At 40.2% G+C, this 20,949-nt stretch overlaps 1 protein-coding gene and 2 non-coding genes across 8 annotated transcripts in view; 2 read left to right on the forward strand and 1 right to left on the reverse strand.

Annotated features, from left to right (window-relative positions):
* LOC129769713 (BTB/POZ domain-containing protein 2) overlaps positions 1 to 20,949 on the forward strand; it is a 48,203-nt gene that overhangs the window by 19,704 nt on the left and 7,550 nt on the right. For all 6 annotated transcript variants that reach the window (XR_008741949.1, XM_055772142.1, XM_055772143.1 and 3 more), the window contains exon 2: positions 10,391 to 10,991. Coding sequence is in view for 5 of the 6 variants with exons in the window: in XM_055772142.1 (XP_055628117.1) it covers positions 10,681 to 10,991 (311 nt within the window). In the remaining variant the exon portion in view is untranslated. The remainder of the gene's footprint in view (positions 1 to 10,390; positions 10,992 to 20,949) is intronic.
* Trnag-ucc (transfer RNA glycine (anticodon UCC)) lies at positions 1,185 to 1,256 on the forward strand. The gene has a single exon. It is a non-coding gene; the product is annotated as a tRNA-Gly (tRNA).
* Positions 2,081 to 2,152, reverse strand: Trnag-ucc (transfer RNA glycine (anticodon UCC)). Its single transcript has one exon. It is a non-coding gene; the product is annotated as a tRNA-Gly (tRNA).

Genomic DNA, 20,949 nt, shown 5'->3' on the forward strand with positions numbered 1-20,949 from the left:
TATGCTTTATGTCTACCATGTATACGTATACATGGTAAAGTAAGTATCAGTAGAATAAGTGGGTTTCGTTTTGGTCGGCGCTTAAGTCAAAAATGCATATTTGGGCAGTGCAGTATATCTCACTAATATACCCAGACATGAGCTAAGACTCAATTTGAGAATAACAACAATGAGCCATGGTTGAGAGAGGACAATAGTCATATTGCTAAAAGCTAATATTTTGCCAAATTACGTAGGGCTAAGCAGCAACAAGATGAGATTTCTGACAACCATATTCACCTCAATTCTCAGATGTGTTTGTCTAGTGTCTAGTCTGGACGATAGCGCTCAGAAACAAGTAAAACCGAATAAATTTGGATTTTTAAATAGATTTTTATCTGCAGACTGTTTTAAACAGATATGTGATAACGCTTCATTCAGTGATTGATGTATGAAGCTATTAAACTGGCTCAAAGTTGGAATGACATCTCATCGCTATTGTTGATCCTAATTATATTTGCGATTTCTCTCGAAGCAGTTCGATTAGAATAGGTTTTGTTTTGATTTCAATTCAAGAAGTCTCCCACGATCAATACATACCACGGTTTGGTGAAACTTGGAATATGTGTTAATGGATCCGTTAAAATGTTTGTATGTTTACTGATTGGTTGGCTTGATTATTGAGGCCGGTTATTTCGCATTACAGGGAACCCTACCCTTCTTTTTGAAGTCGGCACACTGCCCGATCTATTATCACCACCGTGTGAACGCAAGCAGCGAAACCGCATGCAACCATCTGTTCGACACATCTTGAGTATAGATTGTGTGTGGCGCATCCCAGTAATTTTTTTAAATTCGCCGCTACCGAAAACGTGTTTATTATGTCCAGCTAACCGGTTGGCGCTTGGAAGCATTATCACTCACATATTGGCTGATAACATCACCAATGCGTATAATTATTCTTAACAACTTTGCTTCGGATGCCGATTCTGTTTTGGCATCAATTTTGATGAATTATCACTTTCCTGAGTATGTTGACTGGAGCTCTGGTAGGAGTTCGACAAGTTGGTGGCATTCAAGGTACTTCCGATCTCCGAAATGCCAATATGTTAATATGTACCTCAGTTGGAAGATGATTTCTTTCGCCTCAGTAGCACAATAGGGTGCCAAAATATTCGACAACCGGTTCAGGAAATACATCGACAGCGTCGGTGGTGTAATGGTCAGCATAGTTGCCTTCCAAGCAGTTGATCCGGGTTCGATTCCCGGCCGACGCAAATATTTTGCTTCCCTCATCCTTTGTCTGCAAGTGTAGCATCTGTTGTTTTAAAATACAATCATTTTGCCAACGATTTAACCCTATCGTCTGGGTTCTTCATGGGTGGGTGGGTAAAATGCATATATATCGGATTCAATGCATGCACTTTATCGTGCACCGCTGAACACGAAAGAGGAAATAACACCTTCATACGAGCCACGTGTGCGCCCGGTAGGGATTGACCCTGGTATTGAACTTAGGTACTAATAACCGAGTCAAAACAAATCGGCTTTTGTGTCCAGTCCCGTTCAAGCGTTCGTGCATATGGAACTATTAAAACATTGCCACCAATCGGTATGGTAATAATTACAGTCATATTTTTTTTTGCTGAAGATGACCCAATATAACAGCGTGGAAGGGAATGATAATCAATGATTTGTTTCTAGCCTCCACATTGAGCGCCACAATTATTCGGCGCAGTTTTGCTACAGCTGCTAGACATTGATGAAGCGAAATCACCATTAAATTCGAGACCGCTCGAGCGGTCCCCCTCTGTTGGTTCACATGTTGGTCGATGGAGGAACAAGTTAATGTAATCGCGCCACGATACGAGTACTGTTCTTGGATAAGGGCTACGCAGATTCAATTAAAGTGGAAAGAATCTATTCTGGTGTCAAGTTATCCGAAAATGCGGGTCTTAATTTGATTGGTTTAAAGTGTTCTGGAGTAGAATGAATAAAAAGAGGGGAGCTGTAAGGCGAAATTGCAAATATGAAGGAATGATTAAGTTTACACAATCATTAAACAGTTTTCAACGAGTTGGTGATGCATTCAAAAAAAAAATGCGTCGGCCGGGAATCGAACCCGGATCAACTGCTTGGAAGGCAACTATGCTGACCATTACACCACCGACGCTGGATGACTAATACCCGAAGTTCGATTATTATCGGCAAAAATCAAGCATACATTTTGAAATGTTTTTGAGATGATTCCATTCCGTCGTGTTGCGATTTACATACCGAAAATGCTAGGAACTATATACTTTGACATCTAACCGGAATGAAAACCTAAACACAGAACATGCAGGAACAAATGAATGATTTCGAATGCTTATCAGGCGTCGTGCACAAATAACGTGACGCTTAAAATGCGACGACGACGCCTTACGGAAGTTCCTTAAGGTGAAGGTGGAAGGAACACAAATGGCAGCCACAATGGCGCTCATTTCTTTCGTCTCCCTCCCTCACCCCTCGCCCGAAAATCAATAATTTTGCGAAACAGTGTGCAGAAAATAATCGTTTTCGCACACTTCCCATCAAGTAATATCAACCAAACTCTAATCGATTACTCACAAGATATTAAATTTTCATCTGCCGTCGCCATGTATAATGAAAAACGTCGGAAAATTCGAGCTGATGCTCTGGAAGTTAAATTTTAATTTTTCAATTTTCCGTAATGGTTTTGCTTGTATTGATGTAGCTTGATGATGTATGCTTGTAGCATCAATAACATCATTGAATCAGCTATAAAAATCACTCAATAAAATTATATTTCTAAGTTCCATCCGAGCTCCCGTAGCTTCTGGCGGGTCATCAAAGATGTGTGAGGCCGAGCGTTGTCCTGGTGGAAAACAACACCATTCCTATTGATCATTTCTGTCCGCTTCTGGTCTATCGCCTGCTTCAAACGGTCAAGCTGCTCACAGTAGAGAACCAAGTTGAGGGTAGTTGAGCAGCTCATAGTGGATGATTCCCTTCCAATCCCACCAAACACACAGCAAAATCTTCCTGGCCGTCAATCCGGGCTTGGCGACGGTTTGGGCCGGCTCACCGCGCTTCGACTACGACTTTTATCGCTTTAGCTTGTCGTACGTGATCCAGTTTTCATCACCAGTCACCATTTTCATCAAAAATGGTTCGAGTTCGTTCCGTATCAGCAGTGCATCGCAGGGGTTGATTCGGTCTAAAAGATTTTTTTGCGTCAACTCGTGTGGCACCCATGCAACCAATTTTTTTTCGGAATCCGTATCTTCTGCAAATGGTTCCAAACGGTTTTACGGTCTACTAGCTAACCCGGCAAACTTCGTCCCGCCCATTTACTTGATTAATTCTCGAGTAATGCAGAAATTTGTGTTTTATTTGTATTGCAGCCACCCCTAAGAGAGGGGGGAGGGGTCTCAAAATATCACGAAAACCTTCCCCGGCCCCAAAAACCCCTACATACCAATTTTCATGTCGATCGGTTCAGTAGTTTCCGAGTCTATAAGAATCAGACAGACAGACAGACATCACTCCATTTTTATATATATAGATACCCAGTTCCTGGCCAATCGAGCGAGTGCTCACATGCCGGTCTACTTGGATGATTTCAACGATTTTATCGGTTTCCACGACATTGGCCTACCAGTACGGGGTGTATCTTTGACAGCCACTACACCAGAACGAAATCGATCAAACCAACGCTGTGCTGTGCGAATCGTTAAAGTATCGGGTCCATAAACTACACGAATTTTATCAGCCGCCTTCGTTGCAGTTTTACCTCGCAGGTTGTAAAAACGTAAAATATGGTGAGTTTCTTGCTTGGTGGACTCTATCTTTGACGCGCTATAACTTGAGACTGAAAAGGACAATCACAACACTGTCAAAACGACACTTGTAGCATAGATTGTCGTCTTTAAATAGCCGTATAGTATGATCCGATGCGATATGTACAACACAAGATATGTTTAAGTGTTGCCATATATTGACAATATACGACGTTTCTTTTCCCCAACCCAATATATAGATAGATATAGCGCCCTTGGTCCCGAGACTATGAAAACAATAAAAAACGTATATAATCAATAATAACGAGAACGAATTCGAATTTTCAATCTCGCGTTACGTAATTTGTGCACGACGCCCAAAACGCAGTCGTGGTCAATAATTACATGGAATAATCGCTTCAACTCAAAAAAATAAATGACAAGGATTGATCCCCAAGAATATTTTTTTTTATTTTGACGTAGAACTACGTCTTTCAGAAAGGGTGCCAAATCAGAAAACAGGTCACGTTTTCATGAAATAAAGTTAACGTTAGTAACTATTTTTACTGTGAACGAATTCTCATGATTTGCATACCAATCGAATCGGAAATTCTTGTTTGATATGCTATACATTACAACTCGCTAATCTCTAAACGGTTTAAATCCATGAAAACTGGAAGAACTTCTTTTATTCCCATACATTTGTTCTGCCGATTTGTGTGCTAACTCTACTCGTATTTCGAATGCTTATAACTCGAACATTTCTTAACAGATCGGAAAGATATTTGCATCAAGTGATAGGAAATATTTCTGCGCGTCTATGTTATTTTGTTATGAGATGAAAATGTTATTTTTCATGACATGAACAATTGAATAACTGTAAAATGTCAAGCGTTATCTAAACCGCCATGTTTTGATTGGCCCGATTTATGGTTTCCCCAACACAGACTTCAAATTCGATGTACCTGTGGAAATCCGCTTTGCAAATATACATGCAAGTCGGGGGTATTTTTGTTCCCACCGAGCTGTGTTTCCCTAACACGTTATTCAAAATTAATGTGCCTGGGGGAATCTGCTTTGCAAATACATGCAAGTCGGGGGTAATATTTGGTGTTGAGTACTTTTGTACTCGCTTTGTACCGAGAAACCTGGGAAAATCGTCATTTCAGATACTAGAGGTGAATGAACTTTCACGGTTCGAGAACTACGTAAACATGAGATGTGCAATAATTTCAGAGGGAAATGTAAAATACAATGATTTTTCCGTTCAAATATTTTGGTAGTCCTTGGCATCATACCAAACGTAAAAGGACGTTCATCAAATTTATTTGTAACGAAGAACATAACATGTGATACAGATGTGTTACATAATAGCCACAGATTTAAGCAAAATTAAATTCTCGGGTTTGTTCACAAAATCGATCAAGTGTTAGAGAAATGGAAAACGGTATAGTATACTTATGTTATTCCTATCTTAAATATGCTACTTTCTTGTATGTTTCAATTTCAACGCAATTTCAACATGTAACCAAGCTTTTCCATCGCGGAAACTTTTGAATGACTGCGCGTCTACACCGCCTTTTGTCACCGTCAATCATCACTGAGGATACAAAGTCTGGGACGGTATTTGTAAACTCCATCTCAACAGCAGCAGCACAGGTGTCAATACGAGACGCTTTCCGAACGACGCAGCAAGCAAAACTGTTAACAGTGAGGCGGTTTCGTGGACATAATTTGGATCTAATTATATTAACCTCCCGTGTATTCATTCATAGCAAATATGTTTACTCTCGGTTCGCTCAGTTCGATAGCCGGAAAGCAATCTCAGCCACGACGGCGCAATTGAAAGAAACAACAAACGTCGTTTCGAATTACCCACTGCTTGCCGATGTTTGCACATTGATACCAGCGACCGACTGTTGTTGGCTTCATTATCATCGACTGCGCTCTTATGTTTGTTCCCAGACGAAAGATGCACCCTGTGAATGTGATATGTGCAACATTACCGTTCACTCGGCGGAGATTGTGTCTTATTTTTATTGGAGAGCAGGGGTTGACCGTAATACATTGGATGGACCTCAAGAAGCTCGAATGAGTGGTAGAATCGAGGACACAAAATACAAGCTAATCCATTTGTTTTGTCCTGAAAACTATGAAACGTTCATGTTTACAATGAGAAGGAGGCACAAAACTAGATGCAGAAATCTGACCGTAAAAAAGCTTGCATATGGATGCCAAAACTTACGTTTAGAACGACTACTACCAACTCACTAGACCTAAACATTTCGTCGACCAGTTCATTTTTGTCATTCTGAAGCATACTTCAGAGAACAAAACGGAGAAGAAGAAACCGTCGCTGACAATTACACAAAGTGTTCTGTTTTGAGCTATAATTCGGTGTGCCAGTTTTTTTTTTCGCAAATCAGAAATTGATAACGCTGCATGGTTCGGTTGATTAGCTATCGCCCATTGGGCGTAGCGCAAATAATGTACGAGCGAACTTATGGCTCATATCATGAGCTGCGTGGGGTAATTAAAAGAAAACAATTCGTCATAACAAACATAATCTAATTGATCAAACGATTGGAAGATTGCATTTCAAAATTAGAGATGATTCGTTTAGAGATGACATTTCCATTCTGTTTCAACTCGGTTATGAACTGGTAAGCAGGCTCCGAGCTTCAGTGCACGAATAGTCACATTGAACAGGCCCTATCGTTTCGAAGTGGCGCTCCTCAATTGTTATACCGATAAAGGCTCAAGTATGAGACTATCAGAAGTAGCTATCATTTCACCATATTGAGAAATCAAATTGTTCTAAGTGGGATTTACAATACTGCGACACAGAACCGCGATGAGTCGAGTTGTACTAGCCGATAACAATGGCTAACATTTATATTTATCATACACTACGGCTGCAAACACCCAGGCGAATCACCCATCATCGATGAAGTGTTCGAACGGGATTATTCTTGTAGTAGTTCTTTAGTGGAAATTATACGTCGTTTAAGATAACTCGATTGCTCCAAGTGTAAAGTTGAGTAACAACCGATAAAGCTTTCTTTTCTGGTTCAAGCTAATAACCTCTGACCAAATAAACTCGATTTTAAGTTTCTTTAGTTCTTTCATTCTATCTCCAACATTGTCCGGGAAGTTATTTGTATCGCTCTTTAATTTCTTCCAAATTCCATTTATGCTGTCTTGATGATTTTACCATTCTTTACTATTCTCGGACATTCTTTATTATGGTAAATGATCTTGGTTTGTCCAATTTAGGGTGTTTTCACGCAACTAGTAAATGCAAATATTCCTTCATTAAAAATCAATTCTAATCGAATATAGACAAATTATTACCTAAAACCTCTCGTCATATTTCTGGTCATCTTATACATACATCCGCTTAGAACTTTTGTGGTTAATAGCGAAAACTTTCCAAATGATTTTCGTTAGCTCTTATGATGGATAATGTTTTCATGTCAACAGAGATCTACAGATATCCAAAGAAATGGTAGTCAGACGATGCATGGTCTGGGCTCTTCGATGGATGCATCAGAATATCCAAACCAACCTCCATCATCAGATATGTGTGTGATCTCACATTGTCATAATAGAAGACAACACTTTTATGTTTATTAATTCTGATAGTTTCTGCAACCTCGCCTCGTAGCTATATCCAGTTGTTAACAACTTTTTCTTCTTAGATGGCGCTTACGTTCCCAGTGGCACTGTTGCCTTTCCAACGTAGGTATTACTTGCGTCATTTTTATTAGTAGTACTTAGTTGAGATTTCTGATTTCGTCTTAAATGTGTTCTGAAGTGGCAAGCTCTATAATCCATGTGATCTCAGTACAAGTCGGAAGAAATTTCTTTGACGAAAAATCCATCAATTTAACTGATAGAAACAATCTAGTTTAACATAAATGTTTAGGATAAAATTAATAATAACACATTAAAAATTATTAACTTTTAAGTTTTCACTTCCAAAATGTTATTAAAATCCACTAATTTAGTTATTCCACTACTATATTCTGTACTAAATTTTCTTATCTTTCAAATGAATGCATCAGAATCTTCTTCCGTATTGGGAGGCGATCTGGCGTAGTGGTAACATCCATGCCTCTCACGCTAAAGGTCACGAGTTCAATTCTCACTCCCGACATTCTTCCAAAAATGGAAGTAAAAAGTGACGAACCAGCCAAATGAGTTGAAAATCACTATAACACATAAAAAAAAAAAAAAAAGTCTTCCGTATTGTACTTTTAAATGTAGAGCCAGTTTGAGGCAACAGTGTCCGAAACAAAAACAAAGTTCTTTAATTCTGTCATTGTTGAAATTTGAACATATGCGTAGGAGGATTTTTTTCATCTAATTTGATCGTCAATCTCTTCCTGAGAGAATCTGGATAAATAATTTTTTTTCATGTGAGAAAGCTGTTTTTGACTTTAAGGGGATGAATCAAAAATCAAATTCCTCTTTTATTTTCAAAAAATAAAAAATACATGCAAAAAAAACAAATAATTTTTTTGTCTCGATTATATAAAGGATTCGATTATATACAGTGAAAATCAAAATTTGTATATAATCGAGTCCGCGCTGTATATAATTAACTGTGAAACATCACTGAATATTACTAACATTTTTTTTCAATTTTCAACTAACTTACTATTTTATTTCTCAGTAATCCTCTACCACCTCTCAGCACTTCCTCCAAAATTTGAAATTTGATTTGTTCCGACGCGCACTTCTTACTTCTTTAAAAGTTTTAAGTCGTTTGCCGGCATTGGTAATTTACTGAGCTTTCTTCTTTTTCCAGCTTGCAACCAACGGTTACACGTTTCAGAAGAAACGTCGGGTACACGGGTATTTCTCGTAACTCTGCTTTTTGGTCTATTGCTATACAGTTGCGAGATATTTAGATTGCGAGTATAAACCATCGCCTCGTCTCCAGTAATCTGTACGATGAATGTTATGTCAGTTTCAAGCTTGAAATTCATGCTATTGATGATGTGAACACGGTCATGGAGCAAAACTGTTAACTACAACGTCTTGAATGGGTCCCTATGCAATGTACAAGACTACATGTCTCTCTGGTTGATTTATCAGGTTAATTTATCATTTATCATTTTCATTGTCGTTTGTTGAGCAAATTTTCATCGAATTCTGATTAAATCGGACCACTGGACAACTACTATTGTTTCGTTTCCATTGCACTATATTACTCAAAATACCTTCTCATACTTTCTAGGTTTCTCGTGCCATTATTTTTTCCGAACTGCAATAGACTGAAAATATTCTTAGATACAAATGTACTTTGAATGACATACAGGAGGTACTTTTTCAAGTCATGAGCAGACAAATTCCTTCCCAATCGTGAATTCAATTGAGGGGCTCGCGGCAAAATGGAGTCAGCTGCATTTTTTAAAATTTCGCGGGTGTTTACAGCTACATAAGTAAAAAAACGGTCCGGATCGAATGGCATAGAGGAAAATCTGTTTGGAACACTCCTAGCGCAGCTACGAAGTTCCACATTTTTCTAAGAGTTCAACATACCTTCTACATCGCAATGACCAGGCTCCCAGTTACCAATCGTTAGTTAGTTAGAGTTGCTTGGCTATCTTAGAAAATACAGATACTGGAATACCTGTATTTACTAGCCAAATAAATATTTGTACATGTTTGTATCGCATGTATCTCTGCTTGAACAGTTGTAGGAACAATCCCATTCGAACTGACATGCCGATCCCTGGTCCAATAGTCCTAGCTTCTGTAGATTTATCAATTCTAGACCCATCCAGATGGAACACCAGTTGAGACCTGGGGAGCCTTACTTAGGTTCTGGCATCGAAAACGATCGCATTAGCATTAGCGATTAGTTGTAGGAAATTCAATGCAAATGTCATGAGTTTTGGGTTCAATTCCCAATCGATTGAGTATTACTCTGGTATTCCTGACATGTCATGGATACAATGCGTTAAGCCAATTTTGTATGAAGATAAGCAAATAGGTTTCTGTGATGTAATCCTGCTTAGGAAAAACGACCAATTAGGGTGAATGGCATAAAAAGGAACCAATCGATAAAACACAAAATAACATTTCGCAACGCAAAAAACGGTACTTTTTGTTTAGCGATATGATTATTGTGACATAAATCAAGTAATGGATTTCCGTGGATTCGAATACACGCACCAGTTGAAATCATAGTCCACGATATCTGTTACGCAAAATCACACATAGATTAATTGCGTTCGAATGAGCTCACGGCTTCACTCGGTGCTGTGCCTCCAACAATCCATAGCAATAATTCGCATTCGCACATTTTTGCCCAATCAATACATCCGACTAACCCATCTCTTATCTCATCATATCCAATGTTTTATCAGTGGGAACTACCCCGATAATACACGACCCACGCTTCCTCATCCAGAGCTCCAGAACCCACCCGCCACCGGTTGCACGGCGCTTTTGTTCTGTAATCAGTTTTACGTATTAGTTCAAACATATCTCAGTTTACCTAATCTTGCGCGTGTAGAACACAACAACGTGCAGACGCCCGAAATGGGTAATCGATAAACGCGCTTTATCAAGTTTACTCACTGCCTCCATTGTTTTTCCTCCGGTTCCTTCCGCAGATTTTCCAGCTCGCTAAACATCGTTCGCTGCCCTGTCTCCGCGCGGAATACCGTGTGTCCGAGCCAGAAGAAGCCGCTCACAGTTCGCCGCTAGCCGTGGATTCGCCCAGACGTCGCCATCCTCGAGCCGGGTGCTAACATCGATTGAAGTGAAGCAGCGGAGAAGCACGCGATTGTTTTGAACGCGCCCGTTTCTTGTTGTGTTACTCGTTTGCATGACTCACCACGAAACCGGCAAACTTTATCCTCGACAAAGTTTGACCTGCAAGTGTCGATAGAAGTGACACACGATGGTGCGGCCCTTCAACACCTCATCGGAGAACGGGGGAGATCAGGCCAGGGCGCTACTGCGGCCCACGGCACCTCCGCTGATTCAGGTCAACGCGGAAGGGGATGATTTCAGCGATCCGGACGCGTATGTGGAGTTTCTAGTGCTCGGCAATAAGGAAAATTATAGCGTGCGAGCCGAGAAGAAACCGATCCTCGACTCGAACACGCTGCTGGCGCATATCATCAACGGAGCGGTACCGTCGACGACTATCGTCGATGGGAAGTTTGTGGTGCGGGATGTTGACAAGGACATTTTCGAGATTTTTGTGAGGTGAGTTCAATTGCTTTTTACATATGGCAATGTGCATTGTGTTCTTCAAAGTCATTGGCAGCTGTTGTTTTTGTTCTTAAAGTGATGAAAACTGAAGATTCTTCTTCTTCTTTCTTTGTTTTTAAGAGGCTTTAAACTTTGCAGTTCATTCGCCTCTAACATCTGAAGATAAAATTCACCGAGTTTATGGGGAAAAGTATGGAAAGCTTTTTAAGAAATGAAAGTGTTGTGTTAATCTTATGATCTAAATCTTGGATTTACAGAGTTTAGTTCACTCGCATTCAAATTTGCAAATCATCATGTGAATCTTCTATTTCTTGTGATATTCGACCAGATCATCATTTTGAAATTATTTTTGGAGAACTGAAATCCGTTGTTTGATAGCAACATGCAGAAATACTTCGTATTAAACTTTATTAAACTAACTTTTAAAAATGCTTCCATTTGAAGCGTTTGTATATTCTATATATTACAGAGCAAGGGGTGTGTTTAACATTGTGATCTAAACAAGTTTCATTAGTGCTTCTATATTGAGTAAATGATTCCATTACCCAAAATCATTATTAACCTAAAGTCACTAGATTGTCTAAGCTTCAAAGATTCAACTAAAACGAAAAAAAAGACGAATGGGTAATGTTGGGAACATAACCGGAGATACGTAGGACTACACCAAAAGCTGTCAATTTAAATAAGTTATCGAAAATCCGAGTATTTTCTCTGAATCTATTAGCAAAATTACATCTCCAAGCGATGAGCCCTAAAACACTCCCAAATTTACAAAAGCTCTTCCTAGGTTAACAATTTATAAAAAATCAATTTGCTTTTTATTATCGTTTTTTTCGAATTATACTTAGAAATGCATCCAACTGTTGCATTGACTAGTATTGAAATGACTCTTTAGTGAAAGGTTCCGTGGCCCTGAAAAGCGCCAGTGGATTCACTTTTGTCCTCGCGAGAGCAAACTGCCGTATGTGGAAGTTTGTATCCTTATCTTGCTAATGCATTCTCCTAGACAAACTGAACGCAGGCACAGGCAAATTTGCATTTTGTATCATCACTGTATGCTGGATCGATTACACGAAAGCGATGGGTGACGGATGTTCGTTGAATGGCAAGAAAATTAAATCTCTTTGACTGCTGCTACTGCTAGCCGCTGCTGAATGAACTTTTCGGAAAGTAACTGCGAAATTTATTCGATTTTACTGGCGATAGAATGACAAGGGGTGGGGCTTACGATGCAATGTTTCGCTTGTATTCAAACCAAATTATTCCTCTTCTTGTTTTCCTTTGTTTACGGAGACTTTAAATCATACGATTCATACGGTTCCCGTAAAAAACGCCGACTACAACAGAAACAACCACTCAGAAAAAGTGTAGTAGGCGTTTTCTGAAACTATGATCAGCAGCACCAAGCGATACTGCGGCGTAAAAGTCGTCATGGACCCTAATGTTGCTTTGCTCAAATGTAAGAAATTTCACACGCGGAAAAAAACTGTACATTTCCAGATAAATCTGTGCGTGTGGTAAAACTGATCCCTATTACTACTAGTTCAAAAGAAGTATATTTATAGAATCATCATTCATTGGCACCCTGGATTTGAATACTTCCACTTTAGTACGGGAGCTTAGACTACCACTATCAATTCCGCCTTTTACTCGTGTTGGTGGATCACACCATTGAGGAAAGGCGGATTCTTCGGTTGAAGGAGGCCTGGATGTTGATAGCTCAGGATTTTGGAAACTTCTTACACATGGAAATTAAACACAGGAATACTTCTGAACACTTGTGGTTTTATTGGCGATGCTTAGCTTTCAAAGACCTTTGAAAGTCTTGGAATGAATGTATGGCATTGGTACTGAATTGATGCACTTTTCGTTTGTTCGTATGCGTTCGGCTCCTGTTCGGCATCGAGACATGCTGCTGTTGTAGTTGTGTTTTGCACCACACACTGCATTTCGGGAAGGAGAAAGAAGTTTGGATGGGAAAAAGGATAGGGATGGACATTAAAAAATTGGAAATTTGGAACACTTGCTCCTCGTTCGCACTGTGGGGCGCGAACACCTGCAGACGCTGCCTTCCCAGTCTCCTTCACCATCAGGGAAATATTTGTATGCTTCAATTGTAAACGGTTTAGCATATTCGATGAATTTCGACAAAACACAATGATGGTTGAACAAATTTTGCACTGTATTTTTCGAAAAAATGGAAAAAAATCGATACAAAATTACTCGATTAAAATTGCAAATATTCAATTATATGTATTAATCGAACGATTAACCGACGTCTCTACCAGTTAGCGAAGGTACATTACGGACTAAAACTAGTTGAGGGCGATTTGATGCTGATGAATATCGCCTTCAACCGCACCCACCTTTGCTTATGAGTCAGCCCTCTCATTGACCGGGATTGAGCAATGTGAAGAGACCCCGACAAAGGCGATAACATAACAGCGTCTGGATAAAGCACTCAAAATTTCTCGTATCCTCTCAAGGAAGTACAGCGAATGCCTTCCCGGCTGGACGAATAGCTTCGACTGAGCTAAGATTATTCGTTACAATGTAACGTGAGGCGACGCTGTCCAACACCCAGCGTATTGCTGCCAATTTAGCAAGATGGCTGAAGGATACTGAAGATTGTGAGGATGCTGAAAATTTCGTTGAACACTCCAAATCCTTTGGACTCGTTCATAGGGGAACCGTCAGTAAAGTACATATTATTACAATTCATACACCTATACTTTGCTTCGAAGATCGTTGAAACGATCTCCGATCGATGATTATCAGGAACTCCATGGATTTTCCGCATCATGGACCGATCAAAATGGACAGAGGAATTGTTTTTTTTACTAGTTTTGCTATTTTCTCCAATAAGCACGTTTTTAGATTGGGAACAATTTAAGAACTTGACCAAGTTTCTTAATTGATTCTCAAGGTCTAAATATGTTTAAAAATCGTCAATGGCTCCAACTTCCCGAAAAGCTTTGAATGCATTCAATTTTTCTACATAAAACTTGGCACACTGGCCTAACGGAGATGTTTAGAGCTAGTATGGTACTAAGCTACATTCCTAGTTAATGGCGAGAAGTCCGGGTTATATTTATTCCCAAGGCTGGCAAACGTGACAGGACGACTCCCAAAGCGTATAGACCCATTAGTCTAACATCTGTCATCTTAAAAATGATGGAAAAGGTTATCGATCTCCATATCAAATCATCATATTTGAACAGGAGACCATTGAGCAAATTTCAATTTGCCTGCCAAGCAAATAAATCAACTGAAACAGCACTTCACACGTTAATTTCAAAAATAGAGAAGTCTTTTGATGCTAAAGAAATCTCACTTACAGCTGTTCTTGATGTTGAGGGAGCATTTGACAATGCATTCTACAACTCTATAAATAAAGCTATGAAAAAATGTAGTTTGGACATGTGCATCTCCAACTGGATACATGCCATGCTAACCAACCGACTAATAAGAGCTAAATTAGGAGGATCTACTCTAACAACGAAACCAACTAGAGGTTGCCCTCAAGGAGGGGTTCTGTCTCCTTTGTTGTGGTCCCTAGTTGTCGACGATCTTCTTAATAACCTAGCTAATTTAGGATACGAAGGCATTGATTTTGCTGATGACATAATCATCTTAGTGAGGGGTAAATGTGAGTATACTAAAGGGTGTGTCACATCAAATTGCATCACGGAAAAAACGCTGTAGAAATTTAAGTTTTAGGAATTATATTATCAGCTTTGGTTTTATAATCAGATAAGAGTGTATAGATCACGTTGGCCATGCTTCACTGTCAATTTTACGTAAATTTCGAAAAATGTCGTCGAACGAAAAAGAGCGTCGTGAATTAATCTTGTACACTCATTTCGAGAATCCGGAGTTGTCACATCGGGACATCGGTAAGATGCTGGGAATCGTCCAATCCACGGTCAGCAGAGTACTAAAACGATACTTCGAGAACCTAACGATCGACCGGAAGGTGAAGAAAGGCAAAAATGGATGCTCCGTCAGTGAAAAAGATCACAAGCGCGTAGTTAAGCAGTTTAGACGTGATCCGAGAAGTTCGGTCCGGGATGTCGCCAATAAGCTGAATTTGTCAAGTTCATTCGTCCAGCGGACCAAGCAGCGGGAGGGCCTGCGTACATACAAGGTTCAGAAGGCTCCTAACCGCGACGAAAGGCAAAACATGGTAGGGAAGACGCGAGCCCGGAAGCTGTACACCGAAATGCTGACGAAGCCGCATTGCCTGGTAATGGACGACGAAACCTACGTCAAAGCGGACTTTCGTCAGCGGCCGGGCCTGTTGTTCTTCTCCGCAGAGGACAAATTCAGCGTTCCGGAGGAGATTCGCAAGCAGAAACTTTCCAAGTTTGCCAAAAAGTACATGGTGTGGCAAGCGATCTGCTCTTGCGGAAAGCGGAGCGCCCCCTTCGTGATGACCGGCACGGTAAACGGGCAGGTTTACCTTAAGGAGTGCCTACAGAAGCGCTTACTACCACTATTGAAGCAGCACGAGGGCCCGACCATCTTCTGGCCGGATCTCGCTTCGTGCCACTATTCAAAGGACGTGTTGGAGTGGTACGAAGCCAACGGGGTCACCTTCGTGCCAAGGGAAATGAACCCGCCCAACGCACCGGAGCTTCGGCCAATAGAGAAATATTGGGCGATTATGAAGCCCTCCGGAAGAACCCAAAAGTTGTCAAATCGGAGGCGGACTTCAAGAAAAAATGGATTTCTGTTCAAAAAAAACTACAACCTGACGTTGTACAGAACCTTATGGACGGGGTAAAGAGGAAGGTGCGAGCATACGGGCTTGGGCTCGAAGTATGAATAAAAAGAAAATGCCAAAAGTTGTTTAATAGTTTTTATTTTACTGTCTAAAATTTTCAAAAGGATCGGTCTATTGGGCGAATTTCTACAGCGTTTTTTCCGTGATGCAATTTGATGTGACACACCATTTATTTCCAATAGAATGCAAACAGCCTTAACTACACACTTAAATGGTGCAACTTGGAAGGACTTAGAGTTAATCCTTCAAAAACAGTCATAATTCCATTTACCAGAAAAAGAAAGTATAAGATTCAACCTCTTAGATTGGGAGGTGTACAATTGGAGCTTTCAAAATGAACCAAATATTTAGGTGTCATGCTTGACCAAAAACTAAATTGGAACGACCAACTGCAGTATGCAATATCTAAAGCCCAGACTGCTCTCTGGAGTTGTAGTAGTATATTCGGGAAAAGTGGGGACTAAAACCGAGAATGATTCACTGGATTTACTCGGCAACTGTGAGACCCAGACATATGTTGCGCGAGTGTGGTGGCCCAAAACTACACAAATATCAGCTCAGAAAAAGCTCGATAAACTACAACATCTGGCATGCTTATCAATAACTGGAGCAATGCCTTGCGCACCTTCCAAAGCCCTAGATGCTCTTTTATACCTTCTACCCTTGCACCAATATGTGCAACTTGAAGCGGAAAAAGGTGCTCTTAGGCTGAAACGTATAAAACATTTTCTAGAAGGAGATCTCACAGGGCATTTACAAATCCTGAAAGATTTTCAACTGAACACTATAGTAAGCATGAATGAAGACTGGATGGAAACAAAGACAAATTCAGTGTTCCCTTCAAAGTGATTGAATTCAATCGCAACGAATGGGAAGAAGGTGGTCCCAAATTTCGTCCATGATCACTCTTGTTTTATATCGATGGATCTAAAATCGGTAAATCTACGGGAGCTGGTATTACTGGACCAGGAATCGACATGTCAATTCCAATGGGACAGTGGCCGACAGTTTTTCAAGCAGAAATACAAGCTATACTAACATGTACAAATATTTGTTTGACTATAAAATACAGGTATGTCAATATCTGTATCTTCTCCGATAGCCAAGCAGCTCTTAATGCAGTAAAAGCATACACATGTCAGTCAAAGCTAGTTTGGGAATGTATTTTATCCTTAAAACTACATCATGCATGAAATCGGAGCTCAAAACCAGGGAAATATCAATGATTGAAGCCAACTGGAGGACTCTATCAACACTAAGACAATCCAAATTATTCATTACACCTTGTAACAGAATAACACGCAACCTACTCAGCTTGAATAAGGTAGATTTGAGTACATTAGCCGGTCTATTGACCGGACACTGTCCGAGCAGGTACCACCTTAAAAAAATCGGAAAACTGGCAGATGATAACTGTCGTTTCTGCAATTTCGAAGCTGAGACTTCGGAACATTTACTGTGTCAATGCAGTACACTAATTCAACGAAGACTGCGAATTCTTGGAAAGGGCATTCTTATGCCTAACGAGATTTGGTCTGCTGAACCAAAACAGGTAAGGAACTTCATAAAGGAAGTCATGCCTTCGTGGGGGAATATGCGAAGTCCTGGTGCGACTATCACTTATTCCCTGAGTGATGGAACGAACTGACACTGCATACATAGCAAACTGGAGTGCACTACAATAGATCAAGCTAATGGTCGCAGTGGTACAATGCTCCTACAGAAAAAAAATCTCACCATGGATTGGGAGGCCTTCGACGAATGGTGGAACCTGGGATTAGTTTCGTTTGAGTGCTGTCGTAGATCAAACCATCTTTGAGGTTGATGGTTAGAGCAATCACGTCCGCATATTGTTTCTAGTCAATGTGTCTTGTGAGGTCATAATCCATGTTTATTGATTCAGAAGAATTCAACCCATTGGTGATAGAAGTTATGATTTGCAAGTGATCACTACTCCCGTGGCCGAGTGGTTAGCGTCACACATTCTCATGCCGGGGGTTCGGGTGCGATTCCCGTCGACTTGCACTGTGGCCACGCGTATTCTAGAGCGAGCCACTCAGAAGACATTCAAGGCGTGTTATTTGGCATAGGAATCTAAACTAAGTACTAATAAAAATTACGCAAGTAATACTACGTTGAGACGGCGAAGTTCTTCTAGGAACGCTAGTACCATTTAAGAAGAAGAAATGATCACTACCTTCGTGATCCTGGATTACATTCCACAATCTAACGATAGTGAATTCGAGCAAACCGAAAGTGTTCTTGGGTTGGCAGGAGGTAAAGGTACACGTGTTGTACCCCTAGTGTTCAAAACGGTCATATTGAAGCTGTTACGAAGGTCATACATCAACAATGTGCCGTTGTCGTCGTATTGTTCCTCCCAGGCAATTTCGTGACAGTTGAAGTCTCACAAGATCAACCGTGGTCCAGAAAGGAGTGAGCACATGTCAGCAAGTTGCCAACTTCAACTCTCGGAGGCCAATACAAGCTGACAATACAGAGATATTTGCCTCTGATGTTTGTATGACAAGCTTCGATCTCTACAATAGGTGGAAGATCGATTCTAAAAAATGAGTAAAATTTAGTGATCCCCAGTGACACCCCTCCGGATCTGTCATCACGATCTAAGCGTATAATATTAAAATCGTGGAAAGAGTGATCATTTTGAGAAGAAAGCCAAGTTTCGGACAGAGCAAAAAACATCACAATTGAAACTATGAATCAAATTTTTGGATGTATCCAATTTAGGGTAGTCTTACGACAGTTCCGCTGTGAAATAGTGATATCTCATTCTTCTCCATTCAAATTCGAAATCGAAATTCATCGAAAGAGATAATCAATGCAAGAAGGGCTATGTTTGCATCAATTACTGCAAAAAGGTCTTTACTACTGGAAGCATTATGATGACAATGGTCCTGATTGAGTCGGAAACAGTATAGAATGTGCAGATTTTATCCACAATGTCAGACATCTATATAGATCCCGATTGGGAAGTTGTGTTTTTATGTCCCCTCGAGTGTTGAGTGGTTCGACGGTGAACTATTCTCACGAAAGTCAAAAGGAACCTAATTTTGCTTGTACGCTGCACTCAACATTTTAGGCAAGCTAACAGGGGGTATCACCGGTGGGACTTGTGGTTGAACTTTGAGAGTGGATACATTTTTGCGCCGGGGATTCCCTTGGAAAATGAACGTTGTGTCCTCGTTAGTTGTGTCCGCTTCCAAACCATCAACTGGCAACGTTGAAAAGACATTTTATGTGGAGATCGTTTGTTTTTGGGCCAGTGGAGAAGCGTCCTTCAAAATTTCCGCAATGTGTTTTTGCATTTCGAGCATTCCTTAAAAGAGCGCTTCTGTTTCTCCCAACGACTTTTGTAAGTTTCCCATGCCGAAAGCTTCTGTTTGGCTTTGGCACAAAGAGTCGCATCGGAAGCCTCAATTTGCCCACCAGAACATAGTCAGTTAGGGTGGAACCAGCAAAAGTAACTTGAAACGAGTCGGACGGCGTAAATTTGATGAAATCTGTATTTTTGGTCTCAAAAAATCTTTTTATTGGAGGCGATCTGGCGTAGTGGTAACATCCATGCCTCTCACGCTAAAGGTCACGAGTTCAATTCTCACTCCCGACATTCTTCCAAAAATGGAAGTAAAAGTGACGAACCAGCCAAATGAGTTGAAAGTCACTATAATACAGTTAAAAAAAAAAAATCTTTTTATCTGAGTTTTTGACGTAGGACTACGTCTAACCGGAAGATATAGGGGGTGAAATGGAAATCTAGGCACTGAACAAGTAGGAAAAAATGCAAGATTTGGAACGCTTATAACTCGAGCATTTCTCAATAGATCGCAAAGGTTTTTTCATCAATTGATAGGAAATATATCTACGCATCTATCATAACGAATAACATTTAATTTTTCTTCAGATAAATAATTGAATAATTGTGAAATATCAAGCATTGTCCAAATGCACTATGTGCCCATTTTTGATTGGTCCATTTTGTGCTCCTCAAATCGTACCGACCAAAACGGGCAACCACAGCAGCAGCGAAATACAATGAAGCACGATTGGAAAGGAAAAAGAAAAAAAATAGTGGGTTATATCTATGATATAACCGCAAGGTTCACGTGGAACTACCTTAGCTGAGCAATCATTCGTTTGTATTGATTAAATTCTTGATTGAATGAAACAGTTTCCAAATTCAATTGAGTTCAATATATTTGCTCTGTGAGTGAAAAAAATGAACAAATGCCGTGTAAAGTCAATTCATTTATTGTGATTGATTGTTCTTCGTTACAAGTAAATTTAATGACGGACCTTTTACGTTTGGTATGATGACTAGAACAAAATATATGTACGGAAGAATTATCAAACGTTTGATGAACCAGCCTAAGGCTGAAAATCTTTCCAATAAAGACAAAAAAAAATTATCAAACGATTATTTTATTTTACATTTCCCTCTGAAGTTTACATCCCAAAAGTGTACATACTTCTGGAATCTCGAATTTGCTTGAAACTGGGAAGTTCATTCGCTTCTAGTGGCTGCACGATTTTCCCAGGTTCCTAAGTTTAGAAGATTATGTTAGGACAGACATATTCCACTCTGCACAAAGGCAAGCGAGGACAAAAGTACTCGCAGTTTGCATTTATTTGCAGAGCCGATTTCCCCAGAAACCTCGGTTTTGAAGTCTGTGTTAGGGAAACACATTTCAATCGGAACAAAAATACCCCCGATTTGTATGAATTCGCAATGCCGATTTCCCCACGCTTCATGGATTTGAAGTCTGTGTTAGGGAAACACATTCCAGTCGGAACAAAAATACCCCCGACTTGCATGAATTTGAAATACCGATTTCTCCAGGCACCTTGGTTTAGAAATCTCTATTAGGGAACACATTTCGGTGGGAACAAAAGCTCCCCCTACTTTCGTGTGTTCTTTTTCTTCTTTTTGGCTTTAAGAGGGTTTAAACTTTTCAGTTCACTCGCCTCTAGGCTCTTTCGTGTGCTTGCAATGCCGATTTCGCTGCTTGGTTTTAAAGTCTGTGTTAGGGAACATTCTTCGATGAGAACAAAAGTCCCCCTACTTTCATGTATTTGCAATGCCGATTTCCCCAAGGCTGCTTGGTTTTGATGGCTGTGTTAGGGAAACCGTAAATGGGGCCAATCAAA

The sequence above is a fragment of the Toxorhynchites rutilus genome, chromosome 2 (genome assembly GCF_029784135.1).
Source record: "Toxorhynchites rutilus septentrionalis strain SRP chromosome 2, ASM2978413v1, whole genome shotgun sequence".
Classification (NCBI taxonomy): domain Eukaryota; kingdom Metazoa; phylum Arthropoda; class Insecta; order Diptera; family Culicidae; genus Toxorhynchites; species Toxorhynchites rutilus.